The 25,273-nt window shown below is 41.1% G+C and overlaps 1 protein-coding gene across 2 annotated transcripts in view; it reads right to left on the bottom strand.

Annotated features, from left to right (window-relative positions):
- Positions 1-25,273, bottom strand: part of gramd1bb (GRAM domain containing 1Bb) — a gene marked incomplete at its 5' end in the record, with an annotated part of 171,362 nt that overhangs the window by 5,437 nt on the left and 140,652 nt on the right. The window contains 14 exons of one of the 2 annotated variants that reach the window (XM_080428621.1): positions 402-522; positions 1,897-2,004; positions 5,206-5,512; positions 6,502-6,605; positions 8,382-8,524; positions 8,972-9,090; positions 12,817-12,963; positions 14,372-14,561; positions 19,143-19,266; positions 20,007-20,122; positions 20,955-21,035; positions 21,869-21,964; positions 22,086-22,189; positions 23,026-23,110. In XM_080428621.1, the coding sequence (XP_080284747.1) occupies positions 402-522; positions 1,897-2,004; positions 5,206-5,512; positions 6,502-6,605; positions 8,382-8,524; positions 8,972-9,090; positions 12,817-12,963; positions 14,372-14,561; positions 19,143-19,266; positions 20,007-20,122; positions 20,955-21,035; positions 21,869-21,964; positions 22,086-22,189; positions 23,026-23,110 (1,845 nt within the window). The remainder of the gene's footprint in view (positions 1-401; positions 523-1,896; positions 2,005-5,205; positions 5,513-6,501; positions 6,606-8,381; positions 8,525-8,971; positions 9,091-12,816; positions 12,964-14,371; positions 14,562-19,142; positions 19,267-20,006; positions 20,123-20,954; positions 21,036-21,868; positions 21,965-22,085; positions 22,190-23,025; positions 23,111-25,273) is intronic. The other variant, XM_080428622.1, reaches the window with a different exon arrangement.

Here is a 25,273-nt window from a genome sequence, read left to right as displayed (position 1 = left end):
TGTACTTTTACTCCACTACAATTATTTGAAAACTTTAGTTACTTTGTAGATTTTGATTATTATTACAAAACATACATTACCCACTTCAGCCCTATGCTATATGCATTTCGGCCATAGGCAAATAGCCGATCTACAAGCTCACAATGCGTCGTATCGCGACGCATTGTGAGCTTGTAGATCTGCTATTTTCAAAAATGGGACATTCTGCATAATTAGTACTTTTACTTTTGGTACTTTAAGTACATTTTGATGCCAATACTTTTACTCAAGTACATTTTGAATTACGGACTTTTACCTGTAACAGAGTATTTCTACATTGCAGTATTTATACGTTTACTTAAATACTTAAATTGAGTACTTTTTCCACCACTGGTTGTGTGTGTGCGGTTGTAACTCTGTACCTGGTCCAGTAAAACCACAGACGACTTGATGATCTCTCTCCACTTCTGGAGCTCAGCGTCATGGTACCGCTGCTGAGACTCTAGCAGCTGGGCCCACTCCATTTGTGTCTGCGGCAGTTTACTGGCAAGACGCACACGCGCACACGCACACACACACACACACACACACAAAATCAACAACTGTGCGATACCACTGAAGCATGACAACCATCTTGCCAAAACATGTTTAGTAAATTGTTTCAGTAAGTCCAGAATCGTTCAGGGGCAATTATATAAGCAGAGGTCTTTTCCTGACACATTATGTCAACAGCCATATGGTGTGTGTGTGTGTGTGTGTGTGTGTGTGTGTGTGTGTGTGTGTGACGTGTATGTGTGCGTGTGTGCGCGCGCACGTGCATATGTGTGTGTTACCACAGTTTGACTCAGTCTCTTACATAATAGGTGGCCAGGGTGAGAGAAAATGGGTTTTACATTTGAACCATATTGATACAAGATTATGTTAGTGTTAATTAGGGCTGACAGCTTTGAAAACAATGAAACAATGTCATCTTAAATATGTTAAACATTTATTTATTGAAATAAAGTATTACATTAAAATGGAACGGACATGTAATTGCGTAAACTCTCAGAATATGAACAATTGGCCTAAATGCGCCTTTTATATACGGTACTTCAGAGCGATCATATCTGCCGACAGATATTGTTGAATTTGTATCCTGAAAAGTAACAGTTTTGGACATTTCCACCCGAAAGAGACGATATACAATATAAATATATTTTTGATCCGAAAGTGTTTTGTACGTATAAGTGAAGCTCACATTAGTCAACATGCCCACAAGCAGCCAGTTAGTCTATGCGGGGAGGCTATCTATAGTATAATCCATATTTTCCCCTGTACATCGGGTCACTGAAATGTTAATTGCGCTGGTTTGTTCACAAACTGCTTCCATAATAACATACTATCCATACCTAAAGATTGGACAGGGAGACCTAGCCTCATGATTAGAATCTGTCTAGTTTTTCTATTACACTTTTTGTTTTGTTTTAAATGATACAGAAAGTGTCTCTTGTAATCTCAGTATTTGGGTGTTTTTTTTATTCATGATGTAGTGTTTCATGTTGTACGTCTTTAATGGACCCTGAGTCTGAACAAACAAATAAAGCTGAAGCTGTATGTTGCTCTTTGTTTTTCTAATGCCCTACTTCATCATACTGTACAAGAGTGTCACACAAAAGTAGTGAAACTAGCTGATCTACAAGCTCAATGATGTAGGCCTATAGCTCTAGACTTCTGGTTCCCAAACCTTTTACTGTAGCTCCAGACCCAAAAAAGAAATTTGATGTCTCCCCAGGACCCAAGCTAGTAAAAATAGCAGATCTACAAGCTCACAACACATTGCATTAATAATAATAATAATGATAATAATAAAAAGGAGTGGTTTTGGACATACAATGTTTCCACCTGACAGACCATATAGTATAAGTGTAGTAGTACCTTTCATGAAGCCGCAGACCCTTCCAGGTGGTGAGGGACTGAGCAGAGTACTCCAGCATCCACAGCTTGTAGAACAGCATCATGTTCAGAAACACCAGCAGGACCAGGCTGTTAACACACAGGGAGGCAGATGAAACAATACCCACCTCGCTCACCTCTCGTTCACAACAACTCTTAAAAAATGTCTACATCTATATCGTTGCTGTCGGGCAGAAACCTCTTATCTCCATTATTTTCATATTTTTTTTACGCCCAATTTGAGAATACTACAGCCGGCGTCACACAAAAGTATCAAAAGTAGCAGATTCACAAACTTGAAACTCGGCGCGAAGCGTTTTGAGCTTGTAGATCTGCTACTTTTGATATACTTTTGCATTTGAATCTTGAAAAGCGACAGTTTTGTACATATGAGGTTTCCACCCGAAAGAGACGATAATTGCTATCAGAAATGAACAGGTGGGGGTGCATCTGGTGCATCAAATGTATTAGGACATTTTTAATTTTTTTCATTTAACATATATCTTTTTTTTGTGAGGTTTGGCACTGTACTGTAATTGATTTTGCATAAATAAGTCATTCTAATTGCCTTCACACATGTTTCAGAGCACACGTGAGTTTTGTGTTTTATCAACAAAACATTTTCAGCTAAGTAGAAGAACGATGACTCAGACTACGCTTATGGAAATACTTACGCAAGTAATTTAATCCGGGAACGCATACTGTCTCATTTTAGATTTTGGTCCCTGGAACAAAATATTTTGAGGCCAAATACATATCAGAAAACTTTGAGAACAACTGATATTATAGCAACATAAGTTTTTCAAAAAACGGTTTAGGATTTAGACAACATTTGTAGAATTGGCCAAATTGCACACATTTTCACACACGATTTCTCAAATATAGCAGATCTACAAGCTCATAGCGCGGCACTCGGTGCTAACTGCTATTTTTGAATAGCCAAAGAAATAAAAAAAATGTCACAAATGCGTTCCCGGATTGAACGTGTTAAGATCAACTAAGATCGTACAGCACGTTACATGAATGAGGCCCAGTGTGCCTGGTTTAGTCATAATAGTCCAAGAAGTACTGGGAGTTATTTAGCAATGAAGACACCGTGGGTGTGAGTTCTCAAATTCTGCCCAAACCCGACCCAACGTCTTCGGGCCGGGCTGGGCCCAAAATCTATGCTAATTGGTAGGGCCGGGCCGAACGAGATACTTTTTTAAAAAAAAAACATCTATTACCCCCAAAAAATAAAGTTGAACTGCCCCTAGTGACCTAACGGTAAGGCCGACGGAAATGACAGTAGATGTGTTGGATGCAGCTCTAAGTGAACTTTACTCAGGTATCTAGTTTTCTCGCTGTTCGACTTTCCTAGCCCATGTTAACTCTCTCAGTGCCACGCCCCGACATATCCCGAGTTTTTCCCGAGTACCCTCAGTGCCAGCACGAGAAATCCCGAGTTTTTACTTTTGACTGTGGTCGCGTTATTCTGTTTATTTTTCATGATCACTTTCGCTTCCTGACTCCTTCAGACTGACCCGGAGCCGGATGTAAAAAAAAAAATTCATTTCCGGGTCACGTTGTTTTTCTCCGGTGATTTTCGGCCAGAATAGGGAAAGTCACGGTTTTTCACACGGTATAAAAAGCGAACGGAGAGGTCCACGTCTACTCTCTTTGGTCTGGGTGACGATCAGTCATCGTAGTCGTGTATCGCATCGTAATTTAGCGCGATCAACGATTGTCGAAAATGTAAACATCCGGTTCTGACCGGATATGACGTGAGCCTGTTTGGGAGGGGGCGAGTGAGCCAGCGAGATCATCAATGTGTCGATTTGTTGCTCTCTACTGGTAGAACTGTATTATGGGTTTAAAACCCCAATCAGAGCATTTATTTGAATGAAAAATTACAAAATTACAAAATAAAAAAAAACGCAAATTCCTGGCAGTTTGGGAGTACTTTATGAAAATACTCTTGGCACTGAAAGAGTTAATAAAGAAAACGGGCGACAATGGCCAAAACTCAATCGAAAATCGTCGATCGAAAGCGGCAAAAGTGGCCGTTTTCAAGATGTTTTGACCATTATCTCTGGAACGGAAGGTCCAATCTGCTCGGTTCAAAGCTTGTTGGATGCGTGACTTTGAGGACATTAAGCACACAATGACAACTTGTCGGTCTGGCCTAACATTATGGTAATTGCTCGGGCCGGGCCGAGTCACGGGGCGGCCGAGTAGGGCCCAGTTAGGGCCGGGCCTTAATTTTCAGGCCCGTTGAGAACTCTAGCGCTAGTACGTTCTGAGAGAGGATAGTTGATCAGTGAATGTATGTACCTTAGACAGATCCTATGGAGGGCAATGAAAAGAGAGAGACAAAGAGAGAGGGAGAGAGAGAGAGAGAGGGAGAGAGAGAGAGAGAGAGAGAGAGAGAGAGAGGGGGGGGGGGTGTTACACAATACACACACCACATAAACAAATGCTTACAAAAGGAGAGGATTGACGAGATGAGACAATTAAAGAACTGAGATGAGGATAAGTCAGGGGAAAATGTTGGGTTCTGTGAGAGTACATTTCAGTATGAGTGTTCATGGCAATATGCACTGTAAATGTCTACTGCATGCATGTCTGTGGATGGAGTTGGTGGTGGTAACCCTCTGGGTTCCCCAATGGACCCTTGGAGGTCTGTAACTCTGAGCTTGTACAAATGGAACCAAATGGACCCTTAGGAGTCCATTTGGTTCCATTTGTACAAGCTCAGAGCTATGGAGGTCTTTGAAATAAAACAGTTTGAGAACCACTGGTATAGCCGTATGCAGTACAAGCAGTGGTGGAAAGTAACTAAGTACATTTAGTCAAGTACTCTACTTACTGTAAGTACAATTTTGAGGTATTTTGTTTTACTTTACTTAATTGTATTTCAATGTTTTGATACTTCTACTCCACTACATCTCAGAGGTAAATATTGTACTTTTTACTCCACTACGGGGTAAAATGAGCCAGTGGGCAAGTTGAACCACCCCCCCTTTATCTAGAAAACTAGAAAACTGTGTTGTCATGTGACTTTGAATCTAGTAAACATCCATCATTTACACCTGGCTGTGAAGTTGGGAAGCACATGGGGAAAGTAGAAAACATTCTTTTACACAAAAACAGTGTTTTGCCGGTCAAAGTAAGATTTCTACATGTCAGGTGGAACACATCAAAGGAAATGTACCCAGGTCTAACAATTTATATCATACATGTTGGTGATTTGCCAATGGATGTGCGTCTGTGCGTGCGTGTGTGTTCGCGTGCATGCTGTGCAACACTCACACAATGCTGATGACGAGCAGCAGCTTGGAGACGCTGTAGAGGGCCAGGCCTGCAGGCAGGTGGTGGTGGTGGTGTTCTGGACTCTGGTGTCTGGTCTGCGTGGAGCCGGCCACCTGCTTGATCCGCTGGATCACCTCCTCGTGGCCCGTGGCCGTGGTGACGGGGCTCAGCGCCTCCTCCAGGTGCTGGCTGAGCAGGTGCGGGAGGGTCCTCTTTCTCCTCCGCAGCGAGTTCTTCACCACCTTGGCCTTGGGGGACGGGTGGCGGGACTCGATGAGGATGTCCTCTACCTTGGACAGCTCCATCTCTGATAGGACAGGGGGGGCGGGGCAATGTTATACGGCACATTCCCAATTCTTGATTGAAAAAGTACTCACATTTTTTACTTAAGTACACGTACTGTATCAATACTGCATTGTAGAAATACAAGTAGAAGTCAGAAATTCAGAATTTACTTGAGTAAAAGTACAAACGTATTGGCATCAAAATGTACTTAACCCATTGAGACCTGAAGCCAATTCTACATGTCTCCTAAATCTCAACAGTATTCTGAAAAACCTATGTTTCTATATCAGTGGTGCTCAATCTTTTTCATGTCAAGGACCCCCAAAATTATATGTATTTGGCCGCAGACCCCCATCAAAATATGTTGTTCCAGAGACCCCCAGAAGCAAAGATTTGGGTTAAAAATGTTTGCTTTAAAAATATATATATTCAAAGAATTGCACACATTTTCACGATTTTTCAAAAATAGCAGATCTACAAGCTCGTAGCGCGGCACTCGGTGCCGCGCTATGAGCTTGTATATCTGCTATTTTTGAATAGCCAAAGTGTAAAATAATGCTTTTTAGCTCAAATCAAAAAATGACACAGTTCCAGGTCTTAATGGGTTAAAGTACCAAAACTAAAAGTACTTACACAGAATGTCCCATTTCAAGTTTTCAAATGTATAAACATCTTTTGAAAATAGCAGATCTACAAGCTCACAACGCGTCGCGATGTGAGCTTGTAGAGCGGGTAGTGGGCAGGAAAACAACAAAATGATGAAGCTCGCATGAAAACTAATTTCACCCATTGATTTACACCTGTAAACCTGTGATGTGACCAAACTCCCCCTGCCCGGCTTCCCACCCGCAAACAATAATGGCCAATTGTGTTCGTTGGAGTACCTGGCCAAGCCGGGGGCACCGTGGAGGAATGGAACCCCAGACTCCAGAGTGGTGGACAGGTATACTTTACTCCTGCACCACCCAGGACACCCCGTCACAGATTAAGCACTTAACTGCTGGACCTTACCAAGAAGGCGGAAGTTCTCATCCAGCCCACTCCAAAAGTTCTTCTCAATGAAGCCTTTCACCAGACCCCATGGCTGCTTCCTGTACCGCAGCTCAGTCGATACCCTGAGAGAGAGAGAGAGAGAGGGATAGAGAAGTCAGTGACAGAGGAGAGAAAGAGGGGGATAGAGGAGTCAGAGACGGAAGAGAGAGGGATAGAGAAGTCAGTGACAGAGGAGAGAGAGAGAGAGAGAGGGAGGGAGGGATAGAGGAGTCAGAGACGGAAGAGAGAGAGGGACAGAGGAGTCAGTGACAGAAGAGAGAGAGAGGGACAGAGGAGTCAGTGACAGAAGAGAGAGAGAGAGGGATAGATGAGTCAGTGACAGAAGAGAGAGAGGGATAGAGGAGTCAGTGACAGAAGAGAGAGAGAGAGATAGAGGAGTCAGAGACGGAAGAGAGAGAGGGACAGAGGAGTCAGTGACAGAAGAGAGAGAGACGGATAGAGGAGTCAGTGACAGAAGAGAGAGACGGATAGAGGAGTCAGTGACAGAAGAGAGAGAGAGGGACAGAGGAGTCAGTGACAGAAGAGAGAGAGAGGGACAGAGGAGTCAGTGACAGAAGAGAGAGAGAGGGATAGAGGAGTCAGAGACGGAAGAGAGAGAGGGACAGAGGAGTCAGTGACAGAAGAGAGAGAGACGGATAGAGGAGTCAGTGACAGAAGAGAGAGACGGATAGAGGAGTCAGTGACAGAAGAGAGAGAGACGGATAGAGGAGTCAGTGACAGAAGAGAGAGCCAAAGGAGAAGGGATAAAAAGTCCCAAATGCAAAAGGGCAACACATTCTCACAGATAGACGTCATTTATTGCCGCTCTGTCATTTTCACTCCCTAATACTGTAGGACTACTACTCGAATCTGGAGTTTGGACAGCTGCCTCGTGGCTTACCTGGTGGCAGCGCTTGACTAGAAACCACAACCTCCCGAGGTCGAGGTTAGGGTTAGGATTAGGCATATTTTTGGCATCCAGTCATGTCAAAACTTGACGTTTCAGGGCTACTGACAGAGCGGCAAAATGTGAAGCCTTGGGAGTGAGAACGGGTTGAAAAGGGACACAGTCATTCTGAACTCATACAGTAGTTAAATACATACTGTGGGGGAAAGAGAAATGCTTTAGAAAGATAAAAGACATTCTTGTTGTCTTTGCTTCCTTAACACATTCCATGCCAGAGTTTAATCTCATAATGTACTCACCAGTGCCAGCGTTTTATTGTTGTTTTTTTGTTTTTATCATGTCGCCACAGACCTCGCTAAATAAGTTAAAAGTGCGCGTTCATTTGGTTCTAAACACACAGCGGATCCGTGAGAAACGTCCAGCGAAAACAGTTTCCAAATGCGAGCCGCCATCTTGAAGCTACAGCCGATACACGCTAAACAGTGATCAGCGAGGAGAAAAACAACAAACCGAGAAAATCGAGTTTTAAACAGGATCCCAGACAGGAAGCGGATACGATCGAAAAAACCGGAACCCGAATAATTCCGTTTCCGACCGAAAACCGGAAACGGAAATGGATAAAAAAAATTCGGAAAGTGCACCTTGGGCGATTAACATGGGAATCGGCGGTTCGCGTAGATCTACGCGACTGGCACGCTGCGGCTTTAAATAGGTTCGCGTAGATCTACGCGATTGGCATTCAATGTGTTAACACCTGTGTAATGCTTTAGTTGGAATGTTTCCATGCTACTCGCTTTAATATTATTATTGGGTATAACTTTATTTATTACAGGTTTAAGATGCTTCACAATGCTCTAGGCCAGTGTTTTACATTTTATGTAATTCCAGCCAATAGATTTCCAGGTTTAAAGAAGTTTAAAAAGAAAAAAACACCTGACTTAGATTTGCTCACCTTAACCGACACTTGTTCTTGGCCACCCTGGTGAGCATGTAGCGGTTAAGCGTATAGAAGTAGTCGTGATACGGCACGTCGTGGGTGATGACCTCCGCGTCCACGATGTAACACTCCCTCTCATGGCTGGCCTTGTACAGGGTCTGAGGAACAGAGATGGAGACGGAGACTAAGTCCTGGATTGTTTTTCAAGGACGTTTAAATCATGCTGGTTTCACATGACAAAAGACAGAGGACAGTCTTCAGTCTGATCTGCTGCTCATTATTACAGTCAGACCAATGCCAGGTTGTTGGGTCTGATGATCATCCCTATCCCGAGACATTTTAATTAGACTATACAATGAACAAGCAAACTAGTTATATAAAGCAAGGGTTCCCAAACTTTTCAGGCCGCGACCCCCCAAAACAATCATATTTGAACTGGGGAACCCTCACCCCCGACAAGCACTTAGAATTGTAGGCATTACATTTAGCTTCCACAGATAAATTCCGTTTCCACAGATGAATATTGTGAAAATAGCCTCGCACTTTTTAACGAAAAAAACACAAATAGTTAAAATATGGAGACGAAACACAGAAAGTGAATTGACCTGAGTCTCTGTGACTGTGGCTGTTTTGGGGGCCAGAGGGTTGGACAGAGAGATGGTGTACAGGATGTCTCTGGTCTGGTTCCCAGCATCTTCTTTCTTCCATGGGTGGTACGACACCTCTGAACACAAAGAGCACAATGACACACAAATAAACACACACTTTACTCAGTATTAGAAGAGGTACACTTGATTATGTTGCTTAACCCATTAAGACCGGAAGGTCATAGCGTGGCACCGAGTGCCACGCTATGAGCTTGTAGATCTGCTATTTTTGTATTTTATTATTATACATTTTATTTGTTGCAAATCTTTGACTAGATATAATATATCTCTGCTGTCCAGCCCGAACCTGCTAACTCCAAAACGCTCATTGTTCAGGAAACGAAAAAACAAAATATAAATGTTTCAGGAAATGAAAAAATATATATATTTTTAAAACAAAGCAATACTGCCTCATCAAAGTTGATATAGTGACTTTATATATTGTCAGATACTTGCATGTGTCATTATATTATCAACACTTTACCCAAATCGCGGGTAAATCAACACTTTACCCAGCGCAAGTGGAGTTAGTAGTTTCAGACGAGCAGAAATCAAGCTGAAATGGAGTTAGTGTCCAAACAACAATAGCTCCACTCGCTGCTGAGGGAGAGGTTTCAAAAGGGTACAAATTCCCAAAAGCTAACAATGGATCTCCAAGCTCACAATGCATCACAACAAAGTGTGAATTAATGCCTTGATGCTTCATGACACTTATTATATAGGCCTACAATAGGGCTGAACGATTTTGGGAAAAAATCTAATTGCGATTTTTCTGACTGATATTGCGATTGCGATTTGATTGCGATTTTTTCTTAAAAAAAAAAAACGTTATTTTTTTTTAAAGTCAAGCTTATTATTTATTATGATAAAATAAAAAATAAAAAAATCGCGGCCTTTGCAATTAGCTAATCGCGTGGTTCCAAATCGCGATTTCGGTTTGAAAACGATTAATCGTTCAGCCTTAGCCTACAATAATAAACAGGACTTTAAATATTACAATAACTTCTGCAAAGAGGTAGTAGCGTGGCAGAAATGCTATGAACGCCTTTCTTCTTGTCACATTGCTCTCCTCATTAAACACTTCATAGATTTTAGAAATATAATTACTTGTTTTCATAACATTAGCGTCAGTGCTATGTTTGATAAACAGGTACACTGCATAGTTTTAACAGACTACGGGGAGTTTGTATCCGCGTTCCTACTCCTCGTTCACTGCGCACCGCGCTCTACTCATGCTGTGAAAACGCAGCACTGGAGAGGAGAGGGGGGAGTTGTTTGTTTTTGACGGACAGTTTGAGGATCCAATGGAGATGGGAGTTTTCGTCAGAGGCGCTTTACCCATTTAGACCTGAGGCCGATTCTAAAAACGCCTTCTAAAACCTAACCATAGTTTTCTGAAAATGTTCAAATTCTTACTAAAAATAAAAAATGAAAAATGATGTTACTATATTATAGCAACTACTAATGAGACATAGAGGTGGCATCCGGATTGAAAGGTATAACAACGTATAGGTAGCAACAGGTCTCAATGGGTTAATACTTTACATTGGTTCAAATGTTTTGATTTTTTACACAGACGTAAAGGGTGTTCAATAGCGTTGATTTATGAAAAAATATATATATATGAAAATGGAGTTAGCTGGTTCGTCCTGGACACCGACGATATGTTTTAAAGCGAATTAGTTTTACTCCGATCTCCTTGATATGGAAAATTTGGAGCACCACTGATATAGCAACATACTGTTAGGATTTAGATTTGAGTTACAAATGTTTGCTTTAAAAATATATATATTCAAAGATTTGCACACATTTTCAGGATTTTTTTTTTTTTTGCAGATCTACAAGCTCATAGCACGGTACTCTGTGCCATGCCATGAGCTTGTAGATCTGCTATTTTTGAATAGCCAAAGAAATCTTAAAATGACACAGATGCTTTCCCGGTCTTGATGGGTTAAAAGTAAATGTCCTGTATTCAAAACTTTACTTGAGAGTAAAAGTACAAAAGTATTGTTATACATCAAAACCTTTCAAACTTTTTCGATAATATCAAGCTTGTAGATCAGTTATATTCGTATAGCCAAAGTATAAAACAGGGCTTAAGTGGTTAATGTATGATTTGTATTAATAATCTAAATTTACAAAGTAACTAAAGTTGTTTGGAGTGGAGTAAAAAAGTACAATATTTGCCTCTGAGATGTAATGGAGAAGAAGTATCAAAATGATGGAAGTAAATACTTAGGTACTTTCCACCACTGACATTACTGTACAGCATGCTAAAATGGCATTGGAAACTCACAAATAACATGCTGGGTATTTCAGATTGGTGCTATTCAACTCCAATGGATCCTGTGGATCCAGTGGATTACTGTTTTTCATTTTAGATGGTGTTACATGCTTTTGCCAATGCAGTTTCACATGTTGCCCTATGGGGGGCGCCACAAGGCGCCAATGCCAAGCTAAAATGTCAAGATGAAGTAATTTACATAGAATTACTTCTGAACATCAGTTGAATTGCGGTCCTACAGAATATTTTTTGTACACTGTATGTGCATTATGTTTTTTCTCATTTTACTTTCCTTCTTTGGGGAATAGCAATACTGTATTCTATTGAATTAACCCATTCAATCCGGGAACGCATCTCGGTCATTTTAGATTTCTTTGGCTATTCAAAAATAGCAGATCTACAAGCTCATAGCGCAGCACCGAGTGCCGCGCTATGAGCTTGTAGATCTGCAATATTTTTTTTAATCGTGAAAACTTTGAATATATATGTTTTTAAAGCGAACATTTGTAACTCAAATCTTTGTTTCTGGGGGTCCCTGGAACAAAATATTTTACAAACGTTCACGATTCTTCAAAAATAGCAGATCTACAAGCTCATAGTGCGGCAATGAGTGCCGCGCTATGAGCTTGTACAGTATATCTACTATTTTTGAATAGCCAAAGAAAACGTTAAGTAAAATCTTGAGGTATTTCTTTTACTTTCTTCAGTATTTACAATGCTCAATACTTTTACTTCTACCCCACTACATCTCAAAGGAAAATATTGTACTTTTACTCCACTACAATTATATGAAAACTTTAGTTACTTTGTAGATTTAAAAAAATATATTTTTGGTCTAAAATCTAGAGTACACAATTATTTTGTACCCCTTTTTCTCCCCAATTTAGTCTTTATGCCAATTAATTCCTCCCCACACACATTTCTGTGTTGTCACTGCTGTTGCCGATGCCGATACTTTTGTATTTTTACTCAAGTACATTTTGAATACGGGACTTCTACTTGTAACAGTGTTTCTACATTGCAGTATTGATCCAGTACTTTTACTTAAGTAAAACACGCAAGTACTTCTTCCACCATTGCGTACACATCGCTGATGCTGCCGCGACCAAATTCACAAGATGTGTAAGTTGAACAAGTAAGACGCGTGAACGCTGGAAGCGAACGCAGATTGACTGTGGCTGCTATATTTCAACCACACTGTAGTAGTGCACTCTGCCGCACTCTGGAGGCTGTATACAGACAGTGCAGCTGCTGGCATTTCAGCACGGAGTTTCGAGTCACATGGGGGACGCGAGCCAATGAGAGCTAAACACAGACGGACAGAGACACACACACACAACCCAAGCACGGTGACATAGTAAGCTCCACTTGGTCGGAGGCGCGGCGTCGCAATAAAGTGACACGGCTCCCGCAGGTTCAAAGCGATGCTATTATTCTTCATCATGTCCGCCTTTATTATTACACACAAAAATAATGTCATGGCTGTTCCAATAAGAATCTCCAGAGGGAATACACAGACCTGAGAATCGACGCTGCTCCATGAAGTCGCTCATGAACTGTGACTCAGTGAAGAGGATGTCGTACATCTTGTCTACACTGAAGTTGTACACCTCGTTGATGTACTGTCTGCCGCCCAGGTCCTCGTGGAAGGCCTGCACCTCGCCTGCTAGACACACACACACACACACACACACACACACACACACACACACACACACACACACACACACACACACACACACACACACACACACACACACACACACACACACACACACACACACACACACACACACACACACACACACACACACACACACACAGGGATAAAGATGAAAAGGTACGACTTTGACATCTGGTCTGAGCCTGACATGTTCCAACACACTCGCACTCACACATGCGCACGCGCGCACGCACACGCACACACACACACACACAAAATGAAAAATGCGCCAGGCTGAATGTTTAACATACAGGTGACACCGATCCAGGCAGCCTGTTTCAGTGTACCGCACAGCCTTATGCTAGACGTGTATATTTAAAAGAAATAATAATAATAATTTCCCTCCACGTTTTGTGTAAATCGTCATCGTCACACGCACTCTCACTAAGGGTGCGTTCGGAAATTACGCACTGGAGCACACTCGCCTATTGTGCCAGTGCGCTCAGTGCTGTATTATCTAACGCACCCTAAGAGACATTGCCGGGACTCAACCGACAATTCAGTTTCTAGTACCACAGCATGGTAAGCAGTACTATAATTCTGTCAGGACAACTCATGCATGGATAAAGGACAACTCATGAAGGATAAGATATTTTCATTGAAAATAAAATGAGCAATATATATTTATTATGGTTTGGCAATGAATTGGATCTGCTTTTAGGTACTCTGATAAAGCGCACCTCCCAACCATAGGGACTCCGAATCCCCAGTTACATAAAAGAAGATCCAAAACAACAGGTGGTATCTGGGGTGGTGGAGGGTGAGCAGCAGTTTTGAAGCAGCAGCAGCAGCAGCAAGCGTCAGCAGCATAGATGCAGTAAGCAGCAGCAAAAGGCAAGCAAGGAATGAGCAATGCAACTTCCCCATTTAAATAGGGTGTTCTATTATGAAGTGAGTATGGTTGAGAAAAGAAGCATGGAGCGGAGACCGACCGATAGTCGGCCAGCAGCAACTGCACTGAGTTCCCTGACAGAACTTTCTCTGCGCATGTCTGCACCAAGCGCAACACTCATTTCTGTATAGCTCACAGAATAAATAACTTTGTAACCTCAAATAGGGCTTGCAAAAGTTAGTCGAACTAATAGATTGAATCAATTATAAAAATAATAATCAATAATTTTATAAAATAATTAATCCCTATTTTGGGCATGTGATTTTAGGTGAAAAGTTGCGACACGTTGACTTTGTCTGTCCTACAATTGAGCCTGTTACAAGCGTGTGTTGAGAAATAGGCCTACTTTACTTCAGCAAGGTCTTCAGCTTTTATTTATGAGCCAGGTCGTGTTGTTAATCAGTTCTTTTTGTCAAGGGACACCATCGTGCCATGGAGTATTTAAAGACTAGGCTTTACCCTCGTCGTGTGTCTCTGAGGAGTCGCTAAGCTCGGTGGGGATGTCTTCGTTGTCGTTGAAGTCCAGCGAGGGCGAGGTGACGGGGACGCCCAGGACGCCCAGGACGCCCGCCACCTCCTCCACCACCACCAGTGGTAACAGCAGCTCCCCATCCGGCAGGCAGTCTGCAAACTCCTCCGGCAGGTCAAACTGAGAGAGAAACACACACACACAGAGAGAGATTAGGCTCAGTGACATCATGGACTTATTATGTAAAAATACAACATGGGTCATTCGTTCACGAAGCCCTTGCCTTTCACATGCAAGGACATTTTAATGAGTTGACAGCAGTGGTGGAAAAAAAATACTATAATGTTTTACTTAAAGACGGGGTGCCGTGCTTTTCAGTGATCCCCCCCCCCCCCCCTAAAACATAATCATCAGGTATTATGGTTATACTAGGAGGAAGATTCTTTTCAAAAAAGTGTACAGAAATTGTTAAAATGATGTTTTTATGTGGACACGCCTCCAGTTCATTAAGTATACCTGGTTCTCACCTTAGCACCTCCTCCACCACCTTAGCACCACCCACCTGTCCTAGTCCCTCCTCCTCCTCATGCCCACACCTGTTGTGTTATGATAATGAGGGGGAGGGTATGTTTTTACTATGTCACTAAAGCGCTGTTTCTCTATTGGCACGTTTGACCCTCAAGGTTTCAGCCTCCAGGTAGAAACTCAAAATAGTCAGAGAAGACATAAAACACCATAAAAACACCACCAGGGGGCTTAATTAAGTTCTATCAACCTCATAGACACATGAAAAACAGAAAAAGTGCAAAACCATGGCACCACCTCTTTAAGTAAAAGTATCAATACTGCAATGTAGAAATACTCTGTTACAAGTAAAAGTCCGGAATTCAAAATATATTTGGGTAAAAGTACAAAAGTATTGGCATCAAAATGTGCTCAAAGTACCAAAAGTAAAAGTACTCATTATGCAGAATGTCCCATTTCAAGTTTTAAATGTATAAACATCATTCGAAAATAGCAGATCTACAAGCTCACAATGCATCGCGATGCGACGCATTGTGAGGTTGTAGATCGGCTATTTTCAAATGGCTGAAATGTATTTCAAATAATTGTAGTGAAGTAAAACATTTGCCTTGAGATGTGGTGGAGTAGAAGTAAAAGTATTGGAAATTGGATATACTCAAGTAAAGTACAAATACCAAAATATTTTACTTAAGTAATTGTACTTAGTTACTTTCTACCACTGGTTGACAGTATGCATAGTGGAATGCCCTAGCCTAGTGATCACATGTGTGTTCCGAAATATGTGGATGACACCTGTTAAAGGACAACTTTGGTTTTTTACAACCAAGGTTTATATTTTAGCTTGTAATTAAAGTAAATAAAATATGAGTGTTAATTTTTTTTCATTTACTGCTTTCTATAGTTTTAGCAATTTTCGCGATATTTTTTACAGTGGGCGGGGGCATTCTGTCCGGTGGCTAAATATGCCTTTTTTACACAATAAAAAAGGTCCTGTGGTCTTTGATGTCCAGATGTGAGTTTTTGGGGGCTAGAAGAGCTACTGTAAATAATAATAAAGAAAACACCGGGTTATTGTGTAAAAAAATACATATTTAGCCACCGGACAGAATGCCCCCGCCCACTGTAAAAAAGATCGCGAACATTTCTAAAACTATAGAAAGCAGTACATTTTTTTTTTTTAACACTCATCTTTTATTTACTTTAATTACAATCTAAAACATAAACCTTGGTTGTAAAAAAACAAAGTTGTCCTTTAATACTCCCCGATGTTAATATTAGTGTTTATTTGAGTAAAGTCGGCCTAGTGGAGTGAGCACAGGGACAGTTTATTAAATTCGGAGACAGAGTAAAATGTATTAACTTCACGCTATGCGGTATTGAGGCAGTGTGGTTTAAATCCAGAAGGAGAAAAATGAGTTGTTTCTCAGGCTGATTTGATTTAGCCCGCGGCCCGGCAAATATGACAAGAGCTTCATCATAACCAAACCAAATCAAATTTGCGATTATGGAACAACTCATTTACTGCCCTTATCTATCGCTCCCGGTCGCAGTGCAGACAGACAAATATCAATAACAGCAGTTAATATAACATTCACATATTGTATTTTAAACAATCGAGTGTGCTGTTGCTGGCATCAAATAATAAATCAAATAATTCCCTACTATTTGCGAGAGGCAGAGGAGAGTGAAATTACATATAAACAACCAAATATGTTTAGTGCCCTGTAGAAGCCTTCGTCAATGAAGACGTTATGGGTTCTCTGCAATTCAAACCATCCTGCAGCCGTAAGCAGTTATAATCATATCATACAATTCATTGTAATGCCATTTTCCACATACATTTTGTGTAAGATGAGAGAAAAAAAATTAATAACCCTCACATACAGTATCGTACATACATACTCTATTCTCCTGAGTGATGGATAAGAGGAGTTTGTTTGTTTGTTATAACACTCATGGGGGACTCAAGCTCAGGACTCTAGCACTTTTGCTCATGGACTTCTCACTGGTATCCTTATTAGAGGCAAACTGCTGTAAATGTTTTTCACTGTGGATAGATGCATATATTCCTCATTATACTCAGTAGATTGATGTCCATATTCATGACACTGTACGCACCCGCACCCACACACACACACACACACACACACACACACACACACCTCAAATGATTTGAAGTCATGTGAATGAATGAATGTGTAGCATCAATGCATCAAGTCCCACAGTTAATCATGCAGGCATGTTAATATGTTTGATGTTAAAGCGATGTAACGTCAAGCTCTAATGGATTATGCAGTTTACCGGATAATAATCAAATAATAACATTTCACAGGGCCGAAATGACAAATAAGAAATAAAAAAAAGAAATGATTGACATGCTGTATTTAATAACGTTACACTTTAAAAAATTATAAAAGATAGCGGACAATCTACAAGCTTACAACGCATCATGATGCGACGCGTCGTGAGCTTGTATATGGGCTTGCGATCAGGGGATTGCGTAATGTTTGTGACAGGCCTGACCCACAAAGGGAGGTCTGCTCTGTGTTCCAGACAGCGTGACTTGAACTGATTTGTGCCGTTCATGTGATATCAAGCCACATGCCACTATGTGCTACTAATAACGGTAGAGGAAAAACAAAAGGCATTTCGTGTTGACTCGAGTGGTGAGGTGGTCTTGCTAACTAGGGCATGAGGTATATATAAAATGTATATCATTGCTGTGACTGTTAGGAAAAAACCTCCTATCTCCATATTTTAATCCATTAAGACCGGGAACGCATCTGTGTCATTTTAAGATTTCTTTGGCTATTTTGTTTTTTATTGTGGAAAATTTGTGCAAATCATACTACAGCGTCACACAAAAACATCAGAAGTAGCAGATCCACAAGCTAGAACCTCTGCTACTTTCGCTATTATCGAATTTGAATCTAGAAAATGTACAGTTTTGGACATAATATGAGGTTTCCACCCGACAGCGACGATATGGAACGCACACATAAACACAAACATACCCAGTAACAGAAGCTGGGCACAGGAGAAGTTTGACACACACACAGGCACGCACGCACGCACGCACGCACGCACGCACGCACGCACGCACGCACGCACGCACGCACGCACGCACGCACGCACGCACGCACGCACGCACGCACGCACGCACGCACGCACGCACGCACGCACGCACGCACGCACGCACGCACGCACGCACGCACGCACGCACGCACGCACGCACGCACGCACGCACGCACACGCTAATTGTAGTATTCCCTGAACTACACAAGGCTGTAAAAAAACACAAGTTGGATGACAGCTCCACTGTGTCAAGACGTCAATATGAAAAGTGATGCAGTGAGGCCCCAGTGTTGATTTCACTGAAGGTCTCTGAAGCAATTTACAGTTCTGTCAGGGATTGATGGATCAATTCTCAAGGCCTTCAGAAAGCTCTTGTGCAAGCAGTGCATTTCACCTCTGCACTTAACCTCTGCCACTCACTGCATGTGAGTGTATGTGTATATGTATGTGTATGTGTATGTGTATGTGTGTGTAAGACAGTGGTTTTCAACCCTTTTCATATCAAGGTCCATTATTTATTTGGTATTTGAGCCACAGACCACCATTTGATGAGACTCAAGGCGGTTACACACCGACGAATATGCGAATATACGCAAAATTCGGACTCGTTCCGAATAATTAAAAGACGCTTTTTTACGCTCCGCGAAACTGGTGTGGAAGCTTGCATTGACTTATTATTCGCATGAAAAAAATCGCCCCGGTGTGTAAGGACCTTTAGACTCTCAGACCCCAAGACAAGATATTTTGTCCACAATTCCATGCTGTATTGATGTTGGTACCATAGGAGAGATAACAGGCCAACATTGATAAAAATAACAATTATTTAATTAAGTAAATCAAACTCTCCATCATTTAGCTGGGGACCACCTGGAACCCCCTCAAGGACCACTGGTGGTCCCCGGACCACTGGTTGAGAACCACTGGTGTAGGACATTGAGCCATACAAATGGGAATTGGACAAATTACGTTTATTTTCCTTTTCTGCCACAATAAACCTAATAAATTAAGTTAAGTATTAATAACTAATGTGAACACATGTACTTGCATAATGTGACTGCGGTGGATGTCGTTTGCTGGGATGAGCCTGTGACTAATGGGGTGTGTGTGTGTGTGTGTGTGTGTGTATGTGTGTGTGTGTGTGTGTGTGTGTGTGTGGCTCACTGTAATGGGAGTGTCGTTCCGTGGACTGTGGCTGGTGCTGTTGTGGACTGGAGGAGGGCTGGCGGTGCTCTTGAAGGACTCGTTGATGATCTCGTTCTCCTCATTGGGGATTTCTTCACAGAACCTACAAAACACCAACAGAGGACAGGTCGTCTGTACCCCTCACTAGCACCTCAGTCTTTGGTATGACCCCGGCTGGTGGTATTGAAACCCCCGACCTCCCCATCTCAAAGCGGACACTCGGACTACAAGGCCACTGAGCTGGTGCATTCTAGTTAGCAATTCTTAAAAAGATTTAAAAATTCCCTGTAAATCTCATATGAATCCTGAAAGAATCCAATTTTTTCCCCCCCCTTTTTTTCTTCCTTACACATTTCCAGAGGTCATAGTGAACAAAGACAGAAAACTGTTTCAACAAGAAAAGGTGAATATAGTTGTGGGAGTGTACTGCTGCACTGGGACACAATGGGGTGTATTTAATTACATTTTTTTATGTATAATTCCCCCCCCCCCCCCAAAAAGAAATAAAAAAGGTAATTGAAAAAACATAGTCTCCTCACGTATAAGAAGGACAATATCAGTCACCAGAACCAAGGACGGGTGTTTCCGATTAATCTATCATGGTTAAAATGAAGTTTGAAGTTACAATGGATTTGAATAGGAAGAAATGTATCACATTTTATATTTGATAAAATGAATATCAAATATCTAAATACTGAATAAAGCAAATTCAAAACTGTCTGTGCTTCCAAAAGCCTGAGTAGACGATAAGATGACCAATTTAATTTTTTTTAAACTGAAATATCCCTTTAATGGCTTAACTGCCAGTTTGCAGTTACACCCCACCACGGTAACCAGACTCACCCCATGGTGTTGAAGTCATCGTCGGGGGGAACGTAGTCCTCGTCGTCGCTGGTCAGGCCCAGCTCACTGCCGTAACACTGATGGACAAAGTGCCACAGCTCTTTGGGGCACAGAGGCTGAGGAAGCGGGAGCCAGTCAGAGATGCATCAATGTTAACGTTACTTTAGAAAAACAATGATGTGATGTGGCTCCACTGATCATGTTCAACCCAGATTTGGCACCAACAAGGGTTTGAATTCGTTTTCCTGCTATGCCACCAAAATGTGGAATGCCCTACCAAAAGCCGTGAAGGAGAGTAAAACCCTACTCTCCTTTGGTGGCTGCAATTCGAAACTAGCCGCTGTAAAAGTCAAAGCCAAGCCCTCCCCCCGAACTGTTTACTGTACATATTTTTGCTTTTCTGTTTTCAAACAGTTTTTATGATGTTTTGCATAGAAGTATATATCTGTCTGTCATTAAATGTCTCTATGAATTGAGTACAAAGGACCCATAGGCTTTCTTGGGTTTTAAATCCTCTTAGCAGACCTTGTATTGAACTACACTTTCCTTTGCTTTTTTTTTGCGAACTGCTAATAAAGTATTCAATCAAATCAAACAATCATGTTCTGATTCTGATGTTCACATATAGAACACAATATCAACACAGTATGTTGCAAAGGCAGAAAAACAAAAGGATTTTTTTCCTATAGTATTCCTCCAAATGCATGGCAGACTTTTTAAAAATATATATAGAGAGAGATTTAACAGCTACATTTCACACTGGGAGAATATAGTTAGATTTCATGTTTACAAGTAACTAAGGCTGCGGTGAAATAAACACATGTTTGGCCAATACTGATGGCCACTGGAGGTACATTTGACTTACTGGTCCAGTGCTGCTATTTTGGCTGATATATACTGTATGTACTGTATCATTTAAAACATGAAGTAACGTCATGGCTTACTCACCTTGTCCATCAGAGCATTTTGCCACAATCTGAACATCATCATGTACGTTCTGTCCCTGGCTCCAAATGAGGTGAAAAAGTGCTGTGAAAAATGAAAGCCCATTGAACAGAATGTGAGACTTGGCTGCCATAATATTGACATTGAACAATGAAGAGGAACTTAGTAGTAGGCTATTTCAGCAACATGCATGCATCCAGTCCAAGAGTATTCTTCAAAAATAAAACAGGCCGATATCAATAAGTTTTCCTCAGCACACTTTAACCCATTAAGACCGGGAACGCATCTGTGTGTCATTTTTAGATTTCTTTGGCTATTCAATTTTTTTTGCAAATCTTTGAATATATTTCTATCAAAGCAAACATTTTTTACTCAAATCTTTACTTCTGGGGATTCTACAAATGTCTTCTAAACAGTTTAAGAATAAACTGAAACTAAATATTTTGTTCCAGGGAGAAGCAAAGATTTGAGTAAAAAAATGTATATAGCCTATATATATTCAAAGATTTGCACAAAGTTTCACGATTTTTCAAAAATAGCAGATCTACAAGCTCATAGCGTGGCACTTGGTGCCGCGCTATGTGCACGCACGCACGCACCCACACACACACACACACACACACACACACACACACACACACACACACACACACACACACACACACACACACACACACACACACACACACACACACACACACACACACACACACACACACACACACACACACAATTCAAAGGGCTTTATACACACACAGCTTGTATATCTGCTAATTTTGAACAGCCAAAGAAATCTGAAATGACACGGATGCGTTCCCGGTCTTAATGGGTTAACCTTCAGTGCATTGGTCAAGGACACTCTGGCAGTGATGTGGACACCACCTTGCTATGTTTTATCATATTTCTGTGGCCCTTACCTTCTCAGTGTCCGTGCAGACCTGCATGGCATTGGGGATGAGGCGAGCGGTCTTCTCTTTCGTCATGGTGCAGATGTCTTTTAACCGCACTGTCAGCTACAGACACATACACCCACACACACACACATGCATAAATACTTCGACACAGCAAATTACATTTAGCAGAGCTGTAAACATTTTAACAGGTAGAACAGTGTCACAAACTTTACATGCTTACCAGAGTCTCCCAGCGGAAAATGTTGCTGTAGAAACAGATCCAGTTCTCCGAGAGGTAGAGGCGTCCCTGAAGGAGGATGTCCCTTTGCAGGGCACATGAGTAGTCTGACACCACACACACACACACACACACACACACACACACACACACACACACACACACACACACACACACACACACACACACACACACACACACACACACACACACACACACACACACACACACACACACACACACACACACACACACACACGTTTTTTTCAACACACACACACGGTTTTTTCAAATGTAATGATTCTCAAACATTTTCATTTCAAGGACCCCCAAATTGATATGCATATGTATTAACCCCCATTTGAAAAGAAAGGGAACCCATAAGAGAAGATTTGTCTCCAGAACAAACTTTTGAAAATCACTGCTTTAGGCATTTATGTGAGAAACTGGAAATGTATGGAGTGCTATCGCTGGCATCCCTCGCTCTCTGTCTCTCCTTCTCTATGTCTCTCTCAGTGGTGGAAAAAGTACTCAAATGTTTTACTTAAGTAAAAGTATCAATACTGCAATGTAGAAGTAGTCTGTTACAAGTAAAAGTCCGAAATAAAAATGGACTTGAGTAAAAGTACAAAAGTATTGATATCAAAATGTACTTAAAAGTACTAAAAGTAAAACGACTAAAATGTTTGAAAATAGCAGATCTACAAGCTCACAATATGTCACGATGCGATGCGTTGTGAGCTTGTAGATCGGCTATTTTCAAATAGCCTAAGTATGTATAACATAGGGCTAAAGTGGTTAAAGTGTGTAATGTGTGGTAATATGTTTCATAATGTAATCATTTGTATAGTAGAAGTAGAAGTACGAAATATTGGAAATACTCCAGTTATAATTACTAAGAAAATGGATATGGATAATTGCAGCCCTAGTCCACTCCACTCACCCACGATGAGTCTCTCTGTGTCGGGGAGCTGTTTGAAGAGCTTCCTGAAGTCCTCATTGCGCTGCTTATACGTAGGACTCAGCACCTAGACAGACAGACAGACAGACAACAATGGTGAAATTAACCTTTAATTTAATCTCAGCCATCCACACTTAACACACTGTCCCATGCTCACTCACACATTAGTTATTTGGACCCAAACGCAAAAATAGCCTTGTTAAAACCACCCACAAGTCTCTGATCAGGATGTTTTTTGGGGTTAGTTTATAATGAACATTGTCATGGATACCCAGGACAGTGGGGGATTTTGACAAGCACTGCAAATGGATGTGTCATATCTCTGCTGTCGGGCAGAAACCAGCTAACTCCAAAATGTTCATTTTTCAGGAAATGAAAAAAAAACTAACCAAAAAGTGGAGTTAGGAGGTTTTGTTCATCATTGATAAGAACAGCTGAATGGACCTCCAAGCTCACAATGAGGTTGGCGGTCAAAAGGGGGTGGAGCCTGGAGTCAGCAAAACCAGCTAACTCCACCCCCTTTGGTGGAGTTAGCTGGTTTAGCAGAAAGTTAGAGGATCAAATGGAGTTAGTTGATTTTGTCAGAAGCGCTATTTAATACTTTTCATTGGTTCAATATTTTTTTGGACAACACACAGACGTAAAGGGTGTTCAATAGCACTGATTTATGGGAAAAAAATGCAAAAGTGGAAAGTTAGCTGGTTTCTACCCGACAGCAACGATATGTGGCATGCATGAGTACATGGTCTGAGTTAAGACTGTATGTCAAGCACAATGCCCAAAACAATGAGTCTTCTTTATGTCATTCTGCTGACATGCTGCTGTGCTATAGTGGTCATAATGAGAACATTCTCAACATAGCAACATTTATATAGCGATGCTGGCATGTTTCTGACAATGAGGCATTGTTCAATGTCAAGAGGCAGTTCATCCAAAATTCAAAACGCTGTGCTCATGATGTGGTTTGATTCATCTCGCAGAGCATGACTATACCTTTGTTTTCCTAGTCTGGACAAGAATAGTAAGCCTGAGAAAGTCGCAGTATCCTCTGCACATTGTTTTACGGAATTACTCTTGAAAAGGTGAACAAAAAAGGGTTTTGAAAGACGTACTGCTTAACCCATTTAGACAGGGAAAGAATCGGTGTAATTTTTTGATTTCTTTGTCTATTCAAAAATAGCAGATCTACAAGCTCATAGCGCGGCACCGAGTGCCGCACTATGAGCTTGTAGATCTGCTATTTTTGAAAATCGTGAAAATGTGTGCAAATCTTTTAATATATATATATATATTTTAAAGCTAACATTTGTAACTCAAATCTTTGGTTCTGGGGATTCTACAAATGTATTTTTTAATCTCTAACTGTTAAAAAAAAACTTATTTTGCTTTAATATCAGTGGTTCTTAAAATCTTTTTCATGGCAAGGACCACCCAAAATTATATGTATTTGGCAGTGGACCCCCATCTCAAACTAAAAAATATATATATTCAAAGATTTGCACATATTTTCACGATAAAAAAAAAATGCAGATCTACAAGCACATAGCTTGTATATCTGCTATTTTTGAATAGCCCAAATAAATCTTAAAATGACACAGATGCGTCCCTGGTCTTAATGGGTTAATTCCCAAAAGGTGTGGACAGCAGACTCGTAAAGTATGTAATTCCAAGGCACTCTGTCTTTGGTAAAAAAATATAGGATTTATTTTGAGCAAGGCAACAAATTATGACCAACGCGCATCGACCTAGAAGGTCTTCATCAGAGTACTTTTACTCTTGAAAAATAATTGGTTTCAACATTTATTTTTATAAAGAAAACCTGTAATTGCCCCCAGGCCTCCAAGTGAGGGCCTGGGTGAGAGCTCTAACATGTCTGTACCAGATGCTTTCCCTGAAGAGTGAATCTTCTGGAAACAATGGCTGCCAATACAGTTCTTTCTATTCAAGTTGAAAAAAGAAGGTTCCAGTCAAGTGTTGGAAAATAACAGCTTTTTCGCAAAACATTCACTACATCTACTTTACAACAATCATCAGTCAAAGGAGAGTCAACATTCTGCAAAGGATATTAATCACTAAAACATAAGTAGTAGGGGGCACTAAGTGAAAAATCGTTACGTGGCGGATAAAAGCATGAAATTTGATACAGATGTCCCTTGGGTCATCCTAAAACATCCTAGAAGGGGTGCCCAAAAAAATCGTAAACAGGAAGTGAGTTATGGACAAAATCCAA

Source organism: Gymnoscopelus braueri, assembly GCF_963280865.1.
Source record: "Gymnoscopelus braueri genome assembly, chromosome: 5".
NCBI lineage: Eukaryota > Metazoa > Chordata > Actinopteri > Myctophiformes > Myctophidae > Gymnoscopelus > Gymnoscopelus braueri.
Note: the sequence above shows the minus strand (reverse complement) of the source record. Positions and strands in the feature narration are given on the sequence as shown.